At 30.9% G+C, this 20,007-nt stretch overlaps 5 protein-coding genes across 6 annotated transcripts; 2 read left to right on the top strand and 3 right to left on the bottom strand.

The window, feature by feature from the left end:
* Window positions 1-1,107: 1,107 nt before the first annotated feature.
* On the top strand, window positions 1,108-4,248 carry LOC123693979 (zinc finger protein 85). Of its 2 annotated transcripts, XM_045639255.1 has the most exons (9): window positions 1,108-1,332; window positions 1,424-1,563; window positions 1,757-1,790; window positions 1,901-1,932; window positions 2,007-2,168; window positions 2,340-2,465; window positions 2,721-2,787; window positions 3,092-3,220; window positions 3,677-4,248. In XM_045639255.1, the coding sequence occupies exons 1-9, from the start codon at window positions 1,222-1,224 to the stop codon at window positions 3,932-3,934; spliced, it is 1,059 nt and encodes a 352-aa protein (XP_045495211.1). In that variant the 5' UTR covers window positions 1,108-1,221; the 3' UTR covers window positions 3,935-4,248. The 2 variants fall into 2 exon arrangements, with proteins under 2 accessions (XP_045495211.1, XP_045495212.1); XM_045639256.1 differs by lacking the exons at window positions 1,757-1,790; window positions 1,901-1,932.
* Window positions 4,249-4,272: 24 nt separating this feature from the next.
* LOC123693980 (NADH dehydrogenase [ubiquinone] 1 subunit C2) lies at window positions 4,273-5,540 on the bottom strand. Its single transcript, XM_045639257.1, has 3 exons — window positions 5,306-5,540; window positions 4,766-4,909; window positions 4,273-4,404 (listed from the first exon to the last, which is right to left on the bottom strand). The coding sequence occupies exons 1-3, from the start codon at window positions 5,463-5,465 to the stop codon at window positions 4,355-4,357; spliced, it is 354 nt and encodes a 117-aa protein (XP_045495213.1). The 5' UTR covers window positions 5,466-5,540; the 3' UTR covers window positions 4,273-4,354.
* A 4,079-nt stretch (window positions 5,541-9,619) lies between these two features.
* LOC123693894 (rRNA-processing protein FCF1 homolog) lies at window positions 9,620-10,503 on the top strand. The gene is made up of 2 exons (XM_045639161.1): window positions 9,620-9,789; window positions 9,861-10,503. Exons 1-2 carry the CDS (start codon window positions 9,787-9,789, stop codon window positions 10,470-10,472), a joined length of 615 nt encoding a protein of 204 aa, XP_045495117.1. The 5' UTR covers window positions 9,620-9,786; the 3' UTR covers window positions 10,473-10,503.
* Window positions 10,504-10,787: 284 nt separating this feature from the next.
* On the bottom strand, window positions 10,788-14,686 carry LOC123693880 (DNA methyltransferase 1-associated protein 1). Its single transcript, XM_045639145.1, has 8 exons — window positions 14,254-14,686; window positions 13,900-14,063; window positions 13,430-13,648; window positions 12,866-12,997; window positions 12,311-12,577; window positions 11,957-12,098; window positions 11,479-11,633; window positions 10,788-11,045 (listed from the first exon to the last, which is right to left on the bottom strand). Exons 1-8 carry the CDS (start codon window positions 14,456-14,458, stop codon window positions 10,932-10,934), a joined length of 1,398 nt encoding a protein of 465 aa, XP_045495101.1. The 5' UTR covers window positions 14,459-14,686; the 3' UTR covers window positions 10,788-10,931.
* Window positions 14,687-15,274: 588 nt separating this feature from the next.
* On the bottom strand, window positions 15,275-19,292 carry LOC123693881 (serine carboxypeptidase-like 51). Its single transcript, XM_045639146.1, has 9 exons — window positions 19,066-19,292; window positions 18,750-18,973; window positions 18,571-18,670; window positions 18,364-18,494; window positions 17,905-18,202; window positions 17,587-17,769; window positions 17,348-17,425; window positions 15,956-16,110; window positions 15,275-15,686 (listed from the first exon to the last, which is right to left on the bottom strand). The coding sequence occupies exons 1-9, from the start codon at window positions 19,184-19,186 to the stop codon at window positions 15,624-15,626; spliced, it is 1,353 nt and encodes a 450-aa protein (XP_045495102.1). The 5' UTR covers window positions 19,187-19,292; the 3' UTR covers window positions 15,275-15,623.
* Between the last annotated feature and the right edge of the window lie 715 nt (window positions 19,293-20,007).

Raw genomic sequence — 20,007 nt, 5'->3', positions numbered from 1 at the left:
TTTATATGCTTAAACCTAATGCAGTGTAATATTAATTTATCTACGCAATCTTAACATTTCAGAGAACTTTTTTCATGGAAACACTTTTCAGATAATTATTACATGTCATGGAAAACACACGTCAAAGTCAGGTGACGTGATTTTGCCACCGAAAACGACCGTTATTTTTTAGTTCTTTGTGTAGTGCTGAAAAAAAATTAGATAAGTAGATTTGAGTTTTAGCTATGTAAACTAGACTATATTACGGTTGCGTGAAACGTAAAAATATGCCCAGAATCTTTCGTTTATACCTTGGTAGAGTCGATTGAACTTAAGTCTATAAGTGGGAAGATATCATCCCAGTGTTCTTCACTGCACACGACATTTGGAAATTCTATATATAAAATCCGTGTGTCTAAATAATCTTTTTTAGTTGGTTTAAGCAACTTATTTATTATTATTCATTATTTCCTGATCAGATAATTAGACATCTTAACTCAATACATTAGTATTTACCTATTGCTTTTATTTTGTTTTAGAAAAATGCCTTGTTTATGTTGAAGTCAATCATTTTTCAATACCCGAATTCTTCCCTTAGTAAAAGAAACTTGCATTGATGAGTACTTTCAACTGCTTTATTAAAAAATATGATCTATATAATTTTTTACGATAATATTTAATTCACAAGTGGAGTCAGGGCAACTAGCTAGTGTTTGAAAATATTGGTGTCATACTAGGACACTGGGAGCTATAGTTCCCACCTTTCCAACCTTTTTACAAGAGAGAACAGATGACGGGATATATACTTCCCACCAAAAAAAAGGTTACTTCCCCCCCACTAACCCCTCTTTTGTGTGCATTTTTGAAATCTACGACCCAAAATTACCCAGGAACGTATCTTACTTTTTTGTTAACTCCTCCACAGGCTCGCGTTTGAATAAGGGTTAAGGGTACCCAAAGAGCAATAATATAGGTTTATTGCTCTTTAGTACCTCAATATTACTTGCTCTGTGGGTACCCCCCATACATCATACGTCACGCGTGACATGTTTGATGTGTTTGATGTCATTTAATCTGACAAAGTGACAAATGACAATCAATTTTACCAAAACAAAATACAATTATCAAAATCAAAGAACTAGTCGATATGTATTGAAACTAATTAAATACTTTAATAGCTTTATTAATAAAAATTTATCCCACATAGAGAAATATCGTTTTTGGTACTTTTCAATAATAGCAATGAATAAAATTTGTAGAATATGCCTAGAGGAAGGCGTACTTTCGTCTATATTTGCCAAAAATTACAATTTATCGCTATGTGAGATGATAGAATACTGTAGCAATATAAAGGTACGTTGGAAATACTATGTTATATAGTTTATAATTAATAATTTATTGAACTTTTTATTCAAAATGAGTAAATAATAATTCAACTATGCAGATACAAAAAAATGATGGACTGCCAGAACAAATGTGTAGCAATTGCGCTTACAAATTGGGAATAGCATTTCATTTCAAACAGACTTGTGAGAGATCGGATATTAGATTGAGGCAATATTTGGGTCTGGAGTTGACAAGCAAGTAAGTAATAAACACAAGCAATAAGTGTAGTACATGTGAATGGAACCTTTTGATAGGCCACATAACTGAAATTGTAATTGTAGAAAATAACAGTAGTAGTAAGGGCAAGATAGAAGGTACAGTAGTTCAGTGTCGTAGTTCACAGTTGATATATTTTAAATTTTAATTAACAAATATTTATCTATCTTTCCAGATATAAAGATGCTAATATTAACACTGATCCTATTGTGAGTATTAAATTTAATTACAACGTTTATTAATTAATATCTTTAATACTTTCTAATATTTGGTATGAAAATTAATATTTTTGTTAATGAAAATGTTTTTCCTATTTCAGATTACAACTAAAACAACAATTATAAAGAAATGGTATTCATAAACATATTTCATTGAATATTCTTCCTTTACCCAATTATTTCTTAATATGCAAAATTTGATTGTAGTAAATGTATGGGAGAAAGAAAAAAAACTCGCACCAATTATAAAAAGAAACCAGAATGTGATAAACTTAAACGAGGGCCAAAAGTGAAGCCGAAAAAAGTGCATGAATGTTATGAATGTCATAAAGAATTTCGATGCCAAGCACAATTAGAAATGCATGTTTGGTAAGAATAAAAAAAAATACTTTTTAAAGTGTAAATATTGTTATTTTAGAATTTAGGTATATAAGTTGCTTGCTAGTGTTATGCTTTCTTAACTCAATTATTTATCTCACTTTTCAATTTATGTAGTGCGAGTGTAACATATAGAAATTTCAATAGAAATAATTATTACAGGACGCATACTGGAGAAAAACCGTTTGCATGTGTTTTCTGTACTAGAAGATTTACTCAAAAGCATAATCTGACGATACATCTGCGAATGCATACTGGTGAAAAACCATTCCAATGTGAAATATGCAGGTACAGTATAATATTTATATGTAAACTTTATATTTAACTAGCTGCCCCGCGCGGTTTCACCCCTGTGGCTCCTCTTCTGTTGGTCGTAGCGTGATGATATATAGCCTATAGCCTTCCTTGATAAATGAGCTATCTAACACCGAAAGAATTTTTCTAATCGGACCAGTAGTTCCCGAGATTAGCGCGTTCAAACAAACAAACTCTTTAGCTTTATAAATTTTTACAAAATTTTTATGATTAAATATTTATTTGCAGCAAAAGATTTTCTGCACAAGGCAATTTACAAGCTCATATTAAAACACACACAGGACAGAAAGACCATGTGAGTTACAATTGTTTTATATTGTCTATATGAATGAAATATATATTTATACAATTATTATAAATATTACTTACTAGCAGCGCTTAGCGATTTCACCCGCGTGGCTCCGCTCCTGTTGGTCTTAGCGTGATGATATATAGCCTATAGGGTTCCTCGATGAATGGGCTATCTAACACCAAAAAAGTTTTTCAAATCGGACCAGTAGTTCCTGAGATTAGCGCGTTCAAACAAAAAAATTCTTCAGCTTTATAATATTAGTATAGATGAGAAATAAATATGATTTATGCTTTTATAATTTTTACAGGTTTGTCCAGCATGCAACAAGGCATTTATTACGTCCAGTGAATTAACAAGACATATGACAAAACACACAGGCGTGAAAAACTTTAAATGTGATATATGTGGGAAGAGTTATTCTCATAATAGGGACCTAGTAAGTTTAATATTTTATTTGACTATGAAAAAAAAAATGAATATGTGCTATTTAATAAAAATTGTTCATGACTATGCTATGGGATAAATTTTGCATTCCTAATTATATTGTACTGAAGTATATGTATAGTCCTCATTATATGTATAAAGTTTGTTTTATCTTCAGGTCAACAAAGAAATGAGTTTACTACTAAGTTACTAAGAATCTAATATTCTAATATATTATATTATAAAGGCGAAAGTTTGTATGGTATATGGATGTTTGTTACTCTTTCACGTAAAAACTACTGAACCGATTACAATGAAATTTAGCACACATATAGAGGGTAACTTGGATTAACACATAGGATAGTTTTTATCCCGGAAATCCCACGGGAACGGGAACTATGCGGGTTTTCCTTTGCAAACGCGGGCGAAGCCGCGGGCGGAAATCTAGTAACATATAATGTTTTTTCAGCGGCTGCACAAAATAAGAAAACACGATTGTGTACCAAACGAACCAGAATCTCAAACAGATGCTTTCAACACAAACATAGATATTGTTGATGTGGACGAAGTTAAAAACATACCATCGTCATCAGCCAAGGAAACCAATCACTATCCCAGCCTACATTTGAATAAAAACCAAGAACATTCCTTAATACCCCAAAACCACACATTGCCATATGAAGACAAGGGGATTAAAGATATTTTTTCACATTCTGTATTTGGATGAATAGCTTTATAACATCTTGAGCTGAAAATTATCATTGATTTAGTTCAATGCGGGTAATGCATAATATGCAAATATGCAAATACTACAAGATACTGTAGACTTTAGATCATCAGTGTTGTTAGTTTGTTCATAAATAAACAAAAATTAGTAACGATGGAAGAATGATTTTGCTTAATCAACAATAAAGTTCATTTAAAAAAAGTTCCAGATCATCTGCATTCTACAAAATTTGTTTATTTATTATTTAAAAAATCCTGTACTTACTGTGTTCCTCCATAAATTATCATTATAGATTGAAGGTATACATAATAATAAAAGTATTTAAAAAGAAAAAGCAGTGTTTTAATATTTATTTATTACTTTCAACAAAATCATAATAACACTGGACTAATTGCTCTTTATTACATACTTGACACTAATTTATCTAACGGGAATCCAGGGTTCGAAAATGTCACCGATTTTCTTCCTCTCTAAAATAGAAAAGCATAATATTAATCATTTTAATCTTAAATCTCCAAATTATGTTAAATTCTAAGAACCAAGTAATGTTAGGCTTTATGATTTCTAGTTCTTGTTTAATAAAAAAACCCAGAAATTGTTGATTGCGACACTAAACTATTTTTAAAAATTGGTGAAAACAGAACACATGATATATTTTCTACATAGATATTGATATCTTATGCTGGCTCTGTGGCAAAAACTTGATTATTCACATACTCATGATAATAATTAATGGCCACATACATAATATAAATTATACATTAGTTCAAATCTATTAATATTTAATATTATAATTCTATCTAAATTCTTAATAAAATAACACTTAGATACCTGGTACAGGGAAATCTTCTGGGTGTAATTCAATATAATGTCTGTGTACTGCCTCTTTTTCAGCTAAATAATTTTCTCTTTGTTTTGTGAAATATTGAAGTATAGCACACCATCCAGCTGTTGCTATAGCATGCTTTTGAATACCTGTAAACGGAGACATAAAATTGCACCTACTTTATAATAAAGAGCCTTTTTATAGATGTTAATATTTAGGTTCAAATATTTTTTGTCAAGTCTAATAGGGTTTTTAGTATTTCTTATGTTTTATTTTATAGTTTTAGTTATGAGTCTGTTTTCCACTTATTTCTTACTGATACGTTTATGAATAATATAGATAAATATGAAATGTATTATGTAGTAAATAGTAATAGTATAATAAGTAGTAATAGTATTTTATTATAGGGTTAGTATAGTATAGTATATATAGTAGTGAGGGAAGATCAAAATATTCTATAATTTATTTTGTATGTAGGTGACTAATGTATTTTTATAAACAAAATGGAAAAAACTAAGTTTGTTATTGTTCTTATGTAATCTTACCACTCATAACAGGTCGCCGAGTCCCGAAATTCATAACGACTCCAGTGCCAACGCCAAAAGATACACCCAGTATAAAGGGCCAATATTGATTTAAGAATGGTTTTGTTCTTCCTTCATCTCCTAATTTCAAAAGATCAATAGCAGACATTTGGCTACTCATTTTTGTATTTTTGTGTAGCACCCCTTGATAAAAAACCTTTGAAGAACCTTTACCAATTTGACAAGTGACATTATCACATGTGACATGAGCGCTTGAGCTGTCAGTGTCAAATCGAAATCATAGACAAACATAAATATTATTACAACGACAGGGCGGCACAGATAAAAACTTAGTCGGGCAAAAAATGGTAGATTTATGTAAATGCATGGTAAATGCATAACGTGTTAGTGATGGGTCGTGTCGATTATTTACTATTTTATCGGCAAAGGCCACGTCGGTAAACATGCTTATAATTTTCAGTAATTTTGAACCCGTTAACCGGTATTCGCTACTGTATGTCTACACTAATATTATAAAGCTGAAGAGTGTTGTAAGAACCTGGTCAGATTTTTTAAAAATATTTCAGCTTTAGATAGCCCGTTTATCGAGGAAGGCATCTCCCAAGACCAACAGGAGCTGAGCACTACGGGTAAAACCGCGGAGCACAGCTAGTTTTATCATGAAAATGGATGTCTGCATTTAATTTTGGTTATCATTAGTAAATGTGTATTTTCAACTCACTGTTTGGTTTAATTTTTAACCGACTTCAAAAAAAGGAGGAGGTTATAAATTCGGCCCGTATGTTTTTTTTATGTATGCACACCGATTACACCGAGGTTTCTGAACCAATTTACGTGATTCTTTTTTTGTTTGATTTGTTGCAGAATGGTGTCGAATTGGTCCCATAAAAATTTCATTCGGATAGGCCCAGTAGTTTTTATTTTATGAGCATTTTTGTCTGATCATGATGACTTAATTGAAATGTAGCAATTATCTTTGATTCACTAAAAAGTATTAAATAAAAATAACTACGTTTAAAACAACCGACTTCAAAAACGGAAAAGTAAAAAATAAAAAAGATTTGATATTATTAATTACTACATAATATTTAGATGTGCTAATTACCCCCTTGTCTGTTATAAAATCTTTAGAAGAACGATGTCAAAAAAATCGCATCTGTGGACCCCGCTCCTGGAGCTTGATTATACCGTGACGTACCTTCTGTCGTATTTTTTACAATTGTATATCGTAAACTATATCTTTCCTACTCAAACTAACACAAAATATCAACAGAAGAACAAGGATGGCATACATCCACATGTTTACATAACAAAAACGTAGCTACGAGCGTCTCTAGCGCTTTAAAAAGTTACCGTCCAACGTCTCGATTTCGCGCGCAGCGCCGACAGCGTCATTGGGTTTAGTCATCGATTTTAGGAATGTTTTACAAAGGTTTCATATGTCTTTTATTGTTTTAACGATTCGTAAATGAACACTATGCTTTATCATGACATCTGTCATCAAATAAATGTAACAGAATTCATCCTGTCAGGTATCCAAAGTTCAAGAGGTACTTTTTTCAAGTGCTTTTTTTGTTGTTTCATTTCTCGTAACATAAAAACTTCTTACAGCCAAAACTCTTTTGTAGTCAAGTATAAGAACCGAACTTTAATATAAGTTAATAACCTAAGCCACTTGGATTGAAGAATAATTAACGGTCCCTATTTTTTGCCCGGCGCTCGGCCGCTCGGAATGGCTAATGTTTTTGTAAGCCTTGTATTTTAAAAAAAATGTATAGGAATGAATGGTTTTTATTATTTAATGAGTTTGTATATGTATTATTGTAAATACAATAAAACCTTTTTGTATGAATAATTATTTATTTATTTATTTTTAACGAGTTTTGTACAATGAACTAAAAAAAATTGCTCACCCTGATTTCAAGCTAGAATTACTTAATTATTGCAAAGTAATTTATGACTAAGATATCTTTTATATATTAGCTTGTTTCATAACGATTCGAACGATATTAGTTATACAAAGTAGCTCCCTACAAAATTTTAGAGATATCGTCATTGTTTATAACTCGCACGGTTTCGCGCTGACCACGCAGAATGGCCTTCACAGATGCGCGAAACCGTGCAAAATGGCCGCCACAGCTGAAGGGTTACTAAAAACGTACTTAAATCTTTGGGTAAATTTTATTACTCTATAGTATAGTATAAAATTTGCCCTAAGAAACCATAATTAACAAGGTGAAGAATAATTTGTATAAACTTTATGAATTAATGATAAATACCGTTTGCAAATTCATTTATTGTTTATCTCCAAGACATGTTTTTCTTTAATATTTTAGAGTAAGTATATTATTACGTTTAAATTTGTATTTGATTAATTTTAACGCAATTATTTACGTTCGTAATATGTATATGTTACCGGAAATGTATGAAATCAAGGAATTGTATACAATTCCTAGGAAATGTGTACAATTCCGATACCATTTAGGAAATGTATAAAATATTGTTTAAAAAACTATTTAATGCATGCATATCCTAGGAAATGTATAATCTTCCTAGGAATTGTATACAATTCCTATATCGTATTAGGAAATGTGTAAAGTAAATGCTTTCTGTAATAAAACACGTTGTTATTTTTTTTATTATAGCTCTTATTGATACAATCGGGTAACAGTCATACCGTAAAATTGTAATAATATTATGTTCATATTATTATCTTCGATCGTTCGATCTTCGTCGACGGAGCCCCGCTTCGCAGGGCTCCTATTTCTGTGTAGTTTTTTTTTAACAAACCTAACCTAACCTAACGGCTAACCTAACCTAAACCTAACCTAACCTAAACCTAACCTAACTTTGAGGGCGAATATCTCGGCTATTTTTGATTTTAGAGAAAAGTTGTTCCTATAAAACATGCTTATATAAGCGTAATCTTTACGATAAAACAATAATAAATAGGTGTTATAATGACACCAACTCCATCAAAAATTTTTTGTCCTGCGCCCCCTTTGCTTTAGTCCAACAATAGCCTGCGACACATCAATATCTTAAATGTTTTACATTTCCGATAGCTATTTAGGAAATGTATAGATTTCTTAGGAAATGTGTATAAAATAATTTATTTCACACATTTCCGTACGATTTTAGGAATTGTATACATTTCCTAGGAATTGTATACAATGACGGATTACATACATTTCCTGTAACATATTATATAAAAAGGCATTTTTAATTCGTTATTCTGGTAACACTGCATAAAAATTAGGATGGGACGGTACAAGAATAATATCGATATAAATATTATCCAGCTGTGGATGTCTTATTGCTGATGATGATAAATTTTATTAGTTGTTGTTTCATTTTCAATTTTTTCAGATTTTTAAAAGCTCATTCGGGATGTCTGGATTCGATCTCGTGCAAATCATGTTTCATGGACTCCTAAACGGACTAGCACAAGTGTTTCTGCGTTAAAATAAACGTAAATATTTGTAAATAAACGATGTCATTAAACGACGAAGTCGTCTTTTTGTTCACTTTTTCTTGTTTTATAAGAAAATTGTGATTTTCACAAAAAAATGGTAAGTATTAGGCTAATCTTTTATTTATGGGACGTCGAGTTGAGAGGCGTATTTTTTTTGTGGTTAGCTGTTGTCCTATGGAACCTAAATCTGAAATTTCAGTTGACGGAAACTTTTAGTTTTTGAGTTATGAATTTTTTAAAGACTCAACTTTACTTTATGGGACGTCAACGATAATTTTTTTTTGGTTAGCTATTGTCTTGGAACCTAAATCTAAAATTTTTCAATTGACGGAAACTTTTAGTTTTTGAGTTATGAATTTTTGAAAACAGGAAAATTACTTTAGAGTTATACTCCATCTCTTTTTTTTGTTACGTATATTAATTGTTTTCACAGTGCCAAATCGACTTTACGATGACCTCTCATCTCGACGTCCGATAAAGTACAGTTTTACTTGGTATTAAATAAGTATCATGCATGTTGTATACATTTATAATATCGTACACTTATTTAACTGCTATGTTTTGAGGTTAGACACGACTTTTTTGTGTGTGTTTGTACCAAGGTTTGTACTTGTGTGTGTATAGTCGATACTGGTGTTTGATTAATTTGTCGTGTGCGTGTGCAGCGACGTTATCTCAATGCGTTTGTGTTAACATTATTTGAATGTGAAGGTTTAATGCTCTAAGTCGGTTACGGCTCGGGGTGCGTGAATGCTAGAATTTAGATTTTCACTACGTTTTTTTTTTCAATTATGGCAATTAAAAGTTTATCCAGACGTGACTTCATACTTGTCAGACGTCAGTTGTCCCTTGTCAACTGTCATAGAAAGCATGGACTGTGGGTCACTAACAGGGCGATATATTTACAAATTGTTTTATTGAAATTAACTGGAGGGTTATTAAACGTGATTAAATATCAAAATAATTAGCGACTTGTAAGCTACCTATCGTTAAAGCACTTATAAAAATGGTACGAATACACTCCAAACTTCTTGTTTATTGTTTTATTATTACTCGTATTATATTGTGATTAATTTACAGGGAAAGCAAAAGAAGACAAGAAAGATAGTCGAAAAGCGTTTCGCACAAATGAAAAAAATGATTAGCCTTAACGACAACAGAATAAAACCGAGTGATCGTGGTATACAGAAAAAAAAGAAACCTGATCCAAATGCAGTGAAAATACGAGAAGTTCCACAAACAAGTTCTGCTTTATTCTTCCAATATAACACACAACTCGGCCCTCCATATCACGTTATAATTGATACAAATTTTATCAATTTCTCCATCAAGAATAAATTGGACATAGTTCAAAACATGATGGACTGTTTATATGCCAAGTGTATTCCATACATAACTGATTGTGTTTTAGGGGAATTAGAAAAACTTGGTCGTAAATATAGAGTAGCTTTAAGAATAATCAAAGATCCTCGTTTTGAAAGGCTAGCGTGTCTACACAAAGGGACATATGCTGATGACTGTATAGTGCAAAGGGTAACCCAGCATAAGTGTTATATTGTAGCGACCAATGATAAAGATTTGAAAAGGCGGATAAGAAAAATACCAGGTGTTCCTATCATGTATGTTGCAGACCACAAATATACAATAGAAAGAATGCCTGATGCTTATGGTGCACCCAAAGGTGCAATTTGATTGCTATGTAGAATAAATTACTGTGTTATAATTTTTGTTTTTTATTTCTAGTCTATAGTTCCATATTTTAAAACAAAGTTTGGTTTATGTATCATGGTTGTTTGGCTGTTTCAATAAAGTACATGATATTATTATTCTGAAATTATTTTGGTAGATATAATGCTACAAAAAATGTGTTAACACAAGTCCTGTAATAAGAAAAAAAATTAAAGGATACAGTAACAAAATTTTTATCATTCTTTAAAATGATTAACAAATTCAAGATACATCTCATACAAATAATTAACATGATTATTGTGGAAATCAAACACCTTATTTGCTACATTTATTAATTTTATTTTCATAATACGCTTATTCTACACTTGAACCCATTTACACAACAGGGATTGTATATTATATAAATATTGTTATATAATTGTCAAATAACATAAACTCGATAAATTCTTGAGTCACTTAACGCTAGATAGTATTATTCAAAGCACTCGGGGAACCGACAACATCTATAATTTCACTCACTGGTTTTGTTTCTCCGTCTGTGCTTGTGTTACAGATTGACGGTGGTATGGTTAATGTCTGAAATAAATTGTAAGAATTTTAGTCAGGCAATATTGTGGAAATAAAAAGCTAATATAATCAATAAATATATTTTACTTGTCCTTGCCCCAGAATAAATAAATCTACCTAATTAAATTTTTTTGTTTCTTCTATTACTACAACCTGTCTCCTTAGGGGACATTCAGCAGTATGCTGGATGGGGCTAATCCTGGCGCGCTCAGCATCCTGTGCCACATCCTCATTACAACAGTAACTGTTTACTGCGATTTTATAACATCTTGAGGTATTTTACACTTTAAGCGTAATAAAGAATATGTATATTATTAGGACTACTTAAGAAATCTTTCTGACTTTAGCCTGTGGTATTCGCTTTATGCTAGTGAAATGAAAATTAGAGGAGCAACTTTTTAATAATGTAACTATTTTTTTAATATAAACAATCAAAACTCACCTTGCCAGGATTTAAAGCTTCATACTGATGTCTCAGTGCTTGTAGTTCAAATTCACAAGATGCCAATGCATTCTTCAAGTCCAAAGCAAGTGCTAAATCTGAGCGCAGCTCATTGAAGTGTTTGCACACAGCCTCCGTAGGTGTGGGTGCAATATCTAAAAGAATTGAAGATATCATGTCTCAATCAGTTTATTAAAAGAGTGGATAATGAATATTGAAGCCTCTCCCAACTTAATAATCAAATTCATTACAAAACTATCTCAACACATAGAGTTTTTTCACAAACATTTAAGTTTTTTTTATGATGCTTTCATTCGTTACCCATATTTCGGAATGACGACATGTAATGGTAGTAAGAGTTAGTACTCATTGAAAATATAGTTATTTTCAATACTATAAACAGACATTCAGTATGATCATGTTAATAATTAACCTATACAAACGCTATTACATTCTATAACTATTATGTGATAATTACCAATATTCATAAGACGGAGTTCCTGTTCGATAGCTTTAGTCTTTCTCTGTCCCACTCCAGGTGGTAACTTCATCCGCTGTGATCGTAACCACACTCCTGTGCTGCGAGCCTCAGGGAACTTTATACCTGACCACTCCACAGTCTGAAAAATATTATAGGTATGTATTAACTAAATATACGTGGTCAGTGGTCACATGATTATATTTATAAAGAAAACATTACGTTAAACATCTTTTAAAAAACATATTTAGATCAACAGTGATACAAACACATCTCTCCAGATCCTGGTCTATATGTGAACTAAAATGTCAGTGACAAACATTCTGATAAACAAAAAGTATACATATTACATACTACTGTTTCCACTGCTCTCACAGGCCTCTGCTGTGTTGACAGTTTCTTCTTATGCAACTTCCTGTCATGTCGTCGAGCTATACTTGATGTATTCGTCGGAGTATTAGCACCCTCTGTGGTGGTATTCAATTGATTACTGGTGATTCCATTTCCACCACTGTCAGCTCTTGATATAAGTTTTTGCAGGTCTTGCGTCTTTCTTTCCCTTTCACGTTTCCTTGCTTCTATTTTCTTGAGTTCAGCGAGTAACATTTGCTCTTCGTCAATCTGTGACAAAAAATATTTTTGAAGATATGCTGATATAATTATATGATATAATTCTTTCAAATTCAGACATTTTATGTTGGGATAAATCATTTCTTTGAGCTTTATTGAATTTAAGCAAGTCATGATGTTAATATAATATTTATATATGAAAGTAACATTTTTGCCCAAAATATAAATTTTATAAAAATCTATTTTCCACAATACACTACACTTATATATTTATACACTTGGAGTTTAATCTTCAATTAATTAACTTTTTTTAAACAGTATTTTTGAAACTTTGCTTACTTGTTCCTGTGTCCTGTCAAATAATCTCTTAAGTTGTTCTTTTCGTTTCCTTTCATGTTCAGCGTCATAGTGGTATACTCTTTTTTCCCCATTTACCATTGTCACTGTATTGGACCAGGGATTAGTTTTGACCTGTTGAAGAAATATTTCCACTGTTAATGTATTTTACTTTGAATAAACATACACTAAAAAGTGCATATATTGCAACTTGACAAATGTTTTTTTATAAATTCATAAACAAATAACTTAATACTATATAAAAGATTATTAAACTACATATTAGCAAATTCATATGTATAGGTAATAATCATATAGAAGAAAGGTATCTCTCATAGAACATGGCTTTAAATCTTCTTAATATATATAAATCTCGTGTCACAATGTTTGTCCTCAATGGACTCCTAAACCACTTAACTGATTATAATAAAATTCGCACACCATGTGCAGCTCAATCCAACTTGAGAGATAGGATAGTTTAAATCTCAAAACGTTTTAGAAAAAGCGGGCGAAGCCGCGGGGGGTAAGCTAGTATCATAATAAAACAAACACTAAGACAAACCTTACCTTACTCAATATGGCACAAATATTATAATATCTCTCCTTCAAGTCCTCAATGCTCCTGTCTCTAAAGGCTGCTCTGTCCCACCTGTCGTGGATCACAATGAAGCGGAGATCAAATCGTTGACACAAGTCCATGAGATGGTCAGTTTCCGCTTGACTCCAATCCTCCGATTTTAAGTATTGATTGTACTCAGATTCGGAATATGACGGTATTGATACTTGCTGAAAAAATATGATATGATATAAAAATATAAATTTAAGTTTTGTAAATAGATAAACTTTGTGAAAACAAAGTAAAAATAAATTTAATGATAGAAGATGCAAGTTTTTACTATTAGCAAATTTTTTTATAAGTCAGCAGTCAACAAATCTTGTTTGAGAGTTACTATACTTTACAATATCAATAATATACTCACTGTCTAATTATTTATACTACATCTTTTGGTTAGTGGTATATCAGGATCTTTACAAACCTTATTGAATTGTGCAAACGGGTATTCCTTAGCTTCATCTGCAGCTCTTTTCCAATGATGGAATACAGCATTATCTTTTCTAGCAGGATTTGTAAACGGTGCCCACACCCATTTCCTCACTTTTCTCATGCCAAGTTTAGCTTTATTCTGCTTGTATGCTTTGCCTGAAGTAAAATATTGGTGTGTATAAGAAAATTAACATTTTTATACAATCTTTGGGCATTCTTATGATGAAATTAAAACTTGCAAGGGATAATTTCAAATAAAGTGACTAGTCATAGAGTGTTTTATAAGTGAGTAAGTTTATTTACAATATTATCATCCTTGTTACTCTGAATTATTTCAAATACTTACCAGTGTCTGTGGGCAGTAGAGGAGGTAATTCTTTATTATCATTGCACAGCAAAGCGAATACCTCTCGGTGCATACCCTCTGGTCTTCGTACGGCTTTGGCGGTAACATATTTCTTTTTATTTTTATCACCATGTAATATACTATCACGTGTTATCTCTGAAGCACTAGGCTGTTCTATATCCAATATATCTAAGATATCTGCCATGGTTACTTATAACTTGGACCTTTATTAAATTCCTTTAAACACCGTCAAATAGACGCTTTTACGTAAAGTACTTTACTGAACTCACTGACTTCAAACAGCTAATTAATTTATTATTATGGTTAATATTCTTTAAGGTACATTATAAATTACTACTTATAATAATTGATCACAACACATTTACATACGTTTTACCAATAATATTACATTAACTATTTTGCTCTGCCGTGATTTGACTTCAAAAGGACCTGGCGACCTGTCACCTGCGTGACTGCGTCTAGTTGACAATTGACAAATGACATTAGAGAGTAGCCATAGATCTCGAGAGTAGGTAAGTAATCTATGAGTTCTATGACCTTGTCTATGACCTATGTTGTTGTCATTTTGCAAACGGCAAAGGGTGGGCAAAGCACTGGGGCAAAGGCATACATGATACTATACAGTCTCATTATTCTTTGACTAAATTAAAAAAAAACCATAGTCAAGCCCACTTTTACTAAAATTTTTAGTAATATAAAATTTTGTACACCAATACAATCTAAGAATACAATCAATCTGCACGATGAAAATAAAAAAGTGAATTTAAAGAGTTATGTTTTATTATTTTAAATTATTAAAAACGTTATTTAAATAATTATTATTATGTACCTACTTTAAGTCTACATTTTCTTTTGTTATATCTGATTATAGTCATGATATAGTCTGTGATATTTTATCTATGGAAATTTAATTTTGGCGGCAAATTTATGGAGGTGTTAAAAAATATTCTTGATTTCTTGATAAACTTAAAAAGAATGGACAAATATTTCAATCATCTATTAATTGATATTAATAATCTCATGTGAATTAAATTTGAATTCACATGAGATTATTAATAATTGCTATTTGCTATCTACAAAATTAAAATAAGGTGATTGTGACAATGTTGCAGTCTACAGGGTTTAAAGGTATGTATTTTTTTCATCATCTCATTAATCACAATTGAATACCTACTTATAGTAGGTACGATAAATTATATTACGTTATGCACGAAAGACTATCTTATTATTATATTTTATAAGGTCAGTGAGGGGGATATACATGATTAAATTTATTTACTGGTTTTGTTCGTAATTTAGATACTTAGTATGTTGAATATTTTATTTAAAATATTAAGTCAAGCACAAGATTATGTTTCACGTGTTATTCGTTCTAGCATTTTTTTTGTTCCGACAGGATTGTCCAAGAGTGTCTGAAAAATAAAAAGGATTTAAAAGGAACTAGCCACGAATAAAAATTATGTATTATTTAAGTAACAAAGTAAAGTAACACGGTAAGATAATTCAATATTCTTATCAATGATTCAGATACCTAAACATTATTATTTGTATTTTTTTTCGGATTATAGATCACACATTTTTACATTTCATAGTCTATCTTTACCTTGTAATTTTCATTATTACATTATTTCTAATTTGCATTTTACGATATTATCTACATTATAATGACAGAAAATCTTACCGATTGCCCCGCCACGTTAATCCAATAGAAATTAAGGCGACCTGATTCACGGAAGTATCCTTCTATTTGTCTGTTTATTACAAGAGTATTTCTTTCACTATTGGTAAAATTAGTTCGTCCATACCAATTTAAACAGTCAACCCATTCTAGTTGTCCTGAAATAACATAAACGTGAATTATTTTGAAATGTTTCCACTAAACGTGAATATTAACGAATTGTTTAAAATACTAAGTAGATTTTATGAAATTTGAACATTTTTTTATAACGTATGAATCTCGAGAAAATATCACAGTTACTTATGTACCTTCTAAATTATATAATAAATGCCATTAATTACGCTTCAAATCAAAACCCGTTTTATTTTAATGACAAAAGAGGAAGGTATAATATTATTTGTAGATCAATTACTGCACGAAAATAAAACCAAATTGACGCATGAAATTGTAGATGGTAATAATATAATGAATGAATGAATGAAAAATTCTTTATTGCACACAAAAATACAAGATAACAAAAAAGAATGATACAAGTTATAATATGTATTATGTACAGAGGGCGGTCTTATCGCTATAATATAATGTTTTATCCTGGTTTTATCCATATACGAATCGGGATTAGGACTTTTGCACGCCTCATAAGCGAAGCGTTGAGGTGGGTACTACTGTCACTTCGCGCAAAACATCTGATTTTTCAAACTTAAAATGTCTTTATGTATCATACATTGCACTTGTAAGATAATACATACACACACATATTAAGAAAAAACACTATTTTTAACGTTCATGATATTTTTGATGTCATTTTTGTTATTTAAACTAGTTAAAAAACAGTTTAAAAAAGTTCTGTCTTGGACGTCCGTGTGTCTGTATGTGCGGATCCTTTTTCTTGTTAACACGATAGCGACCGAAATACTTTACTAATCGAGTCTTTTTTTTTCTCTTACGCTTGAGTATGCTCAGGAATAGAACCCTTTCATTTTTCAGGGTCTGATTCGATGTGGTTTAATTGTTATTAAATAAACAAAAAAAATATCGACTTTTTTTTTTTTTTTTTATAGTGTACTCAAAATTCACCATTATAAACTCGATTCTTTATACTATAAGCCAAGGTTTAAAAAAATAAGTTGGTAGTCAGTCCCTTAAACCTGCGCAGTTTCACATCTAGGTGGGGCCACAAGAAAAATAGCTCAATTATTACGGTACCGCTTTCTTTACTTTTCCAAATGTTTTATTTTATTTCATTTTTATATTTATAGTCACGTACTCTTTATAAATAATCAATTTTATTGTAAAGGATGAGATTATGAGGCGTGCACTTTTGGATTTTCCAAACTATTTTATTTTGTTCTTTTTTATCTTGATAAACAAATGAACTAATGAATTATTTTTTACCCGGTGTATTCGATACTGCATCCAGATTTCCATTAAAAATAGTTACTCTTACATCTGAGTTGTTTAAAATATTTTCAACTGAAACAGATAAGCGACGAATTAGAGAAAAAGCAGTGTAATCCTTTATTCAAACGAGTACCTATAAATTAGTTTAAATTTTAGCTTGGTTATAGAAAACTCACACGAAGAAAAAAATAATATACGATATCAATACGTCATTATTGATAAAAAAAAAATACCTTTATCTACTATGGGTTGCATGTAAAGTGGCCTTAAAGCTTTAACTACATCATCCCGGTTTCCATCATAATTGATATCATTTGAAATTCCGAGCGCTGGTCCAACTATTTCCTTCATGAACCTCTTCATATCAATGTCGGATGGAATAACTCTGTTATGATACGCACTTTGTCCAAAATAGTCTGCAAATTAAATAATTGAATTTCATTTAAAAATTGAGGGTTATTACAGACACGTATAATTTGTATAGATATTGCCATCAAATTAATTTTACTCTTTATGATTACAACATTTAAAAAAAATAAAAATTTTCATACCTCTCACTGAGTTGCGAGTTAACTTTTCAACAATGTATCCCATATTTACCGCTATGGCACCAGCTTTTTCATTTATAAATTCGCCCAATGATAAAAATTGATCAAAGGCTTCCTCTAAATTGTTCGTTGACACTAAGTTAGATAGCGAGGATGAAAATTCTTCTATTGCTGCTCTACCATTACCATCGACGTACGCCAATTCTTCTAAATAGAATCCCAAATTGGTCAATGTAAGAGCTGGTGATATTATGGGATTACCCAAGAAGATACCCTTTAATTTATCAGAGTAGTCCTCATCCTGTTAAATAAAAATATAGCATGCAGTGCTTCTGTATAAAACGACTTTAAAGGAAATTAAAAATAAGGGGTATGAAAAAAAGGTTATCACTTTGTTTTCCGTTTTTATTTTAACAATAATATGCTGAAATCTGAATATAATATTATGATAATAATACTTACCTCGATCAATCGTACTGTCAATGGAATGGCTAAAAGAGACGCATCACCTTGGGCATAAACGTATAAAGGTGCATCTTCATATTCATCGTTATGTCCATAAAACGATTGTAGAGTAAACTTTAAATTATCAACTGCAAGCAAAACATAACGATGAGCTTTTAATACAAATTATGTAATAAAATTTTTAGGTATAGTACAAAATATTACCCATATCGTTCATATTTGTCAAGATTGACTCCTTATCTTCTGGTTGACTGAATCCAGTCCCTATGAGGCTGTCTACGAATAACAAGTGGAACTCGCTAACCTAAAATATACAAATAATTTTAGCAATAGGTTTTTATACTTTTCTGAACTCGAATTATATAAAAATAATTATTGTTTACCAGAGATGTGTTCCTCGCATTTAGATTAAAGTCTAAGGGCCCGATTCCTCCAAAGTTCAAGAGAAAACTATCGGGTATTCCTGTAATCCCACCTAGAAATAGTAATATTGGCCGACTCTGGCCTGACGTGGATGGGAAGAACCACCAGAAAATATCGCCGGCTCCATAAATTCTCGTAAATGCTGCATTGTATTTCACTTGGCCTAACCCATCACCCTCAAGTACTAAAACAAGGTAAGGTAGATTTGGTGTAACATTCATTCTATTTATTATAACTAATGGAGACAAATTTGTCAAATTTAATTTGATTACTTACGAATTGTTTCAAACTTATCATTTGAAGTATCTGTTACTAGCCACCAAATGAGAACACCCAGTCCAGCTAATATCAGTATGCCGACTATAACTGATATAATAGTTATAAACTTTTTAGACATTGTTTATTTATTGACTTATTGATTGGTATTAGCCACTTTCAGTAGGAGAATACAAATACAACCTCTTATCGTATTTCGTTACTTACAACACAGATTAAGGACACAACATAGGTTACTCGTGTACCTATCAATTATTGAGCTATTTAAATAGAGATAATTATTGCAATACATGATTATAATTATCGCCCAGTTAGTAAGAGATAAGGTACATATTTCCAAAATTTTAAATAATTGATTATATGAAAAATTAATTGAGTTATCAATTTCTGACATCTACACATACATATTATTATAATTATTAAATATGATAATTATTACAACAACCCTCTTATTATTATAGTTAGCAACGAATATGTTCCTACACACAGCATAGTATTATAGATACTTGCATAATTATTTGTTATTAAATTTATGTATATTTTATTTACTTTCCATAATACCTTACAATAATATTTTTGTAAACCATCTGTATCGTTTACTTATTCTTTGTATGTGAGAAAATTTCTACCCAACCTCGTGATTGAACTATTTTGCAATACTGTCATCATTGCAATTATTGATATTCAACGTTGACCATAAAAGCTATTAGTGTAAAATTTACCATTTTTTTTATACCATTGCAGCATTAAAGGCAACTAACATTGTCAATATGTGGACAGTCAATTCGTAGTATAAAGAATATAATACACAATCGAAATGTGAGAGCGATTATTTTAAATATTATAAGGAAATGAAAAAATAACAGTGATACAGGAAAAGGAAATCTTTTATTTCCCTTTAATGCCAGTAATGAATGTTTATTAGGACATTGCCTTGTTACA

This window comes from Colias croceus, chromosome 8, assembly GCF_905220415.1.
Source record: "Colias croceus chromosome 8, ilColCroc2.1".
Lineage (NCBI taxonomy): Eukaryota > Metazoa > Arthropoda > Insecta > Lepidoptera > Pieridae > Colias > Colias croceus.
The sequence above is the reverse complement of the archived record's forward strand: the minus strand, read 5'-3'. Positions and strand labels throughout refer to the sequence as shown.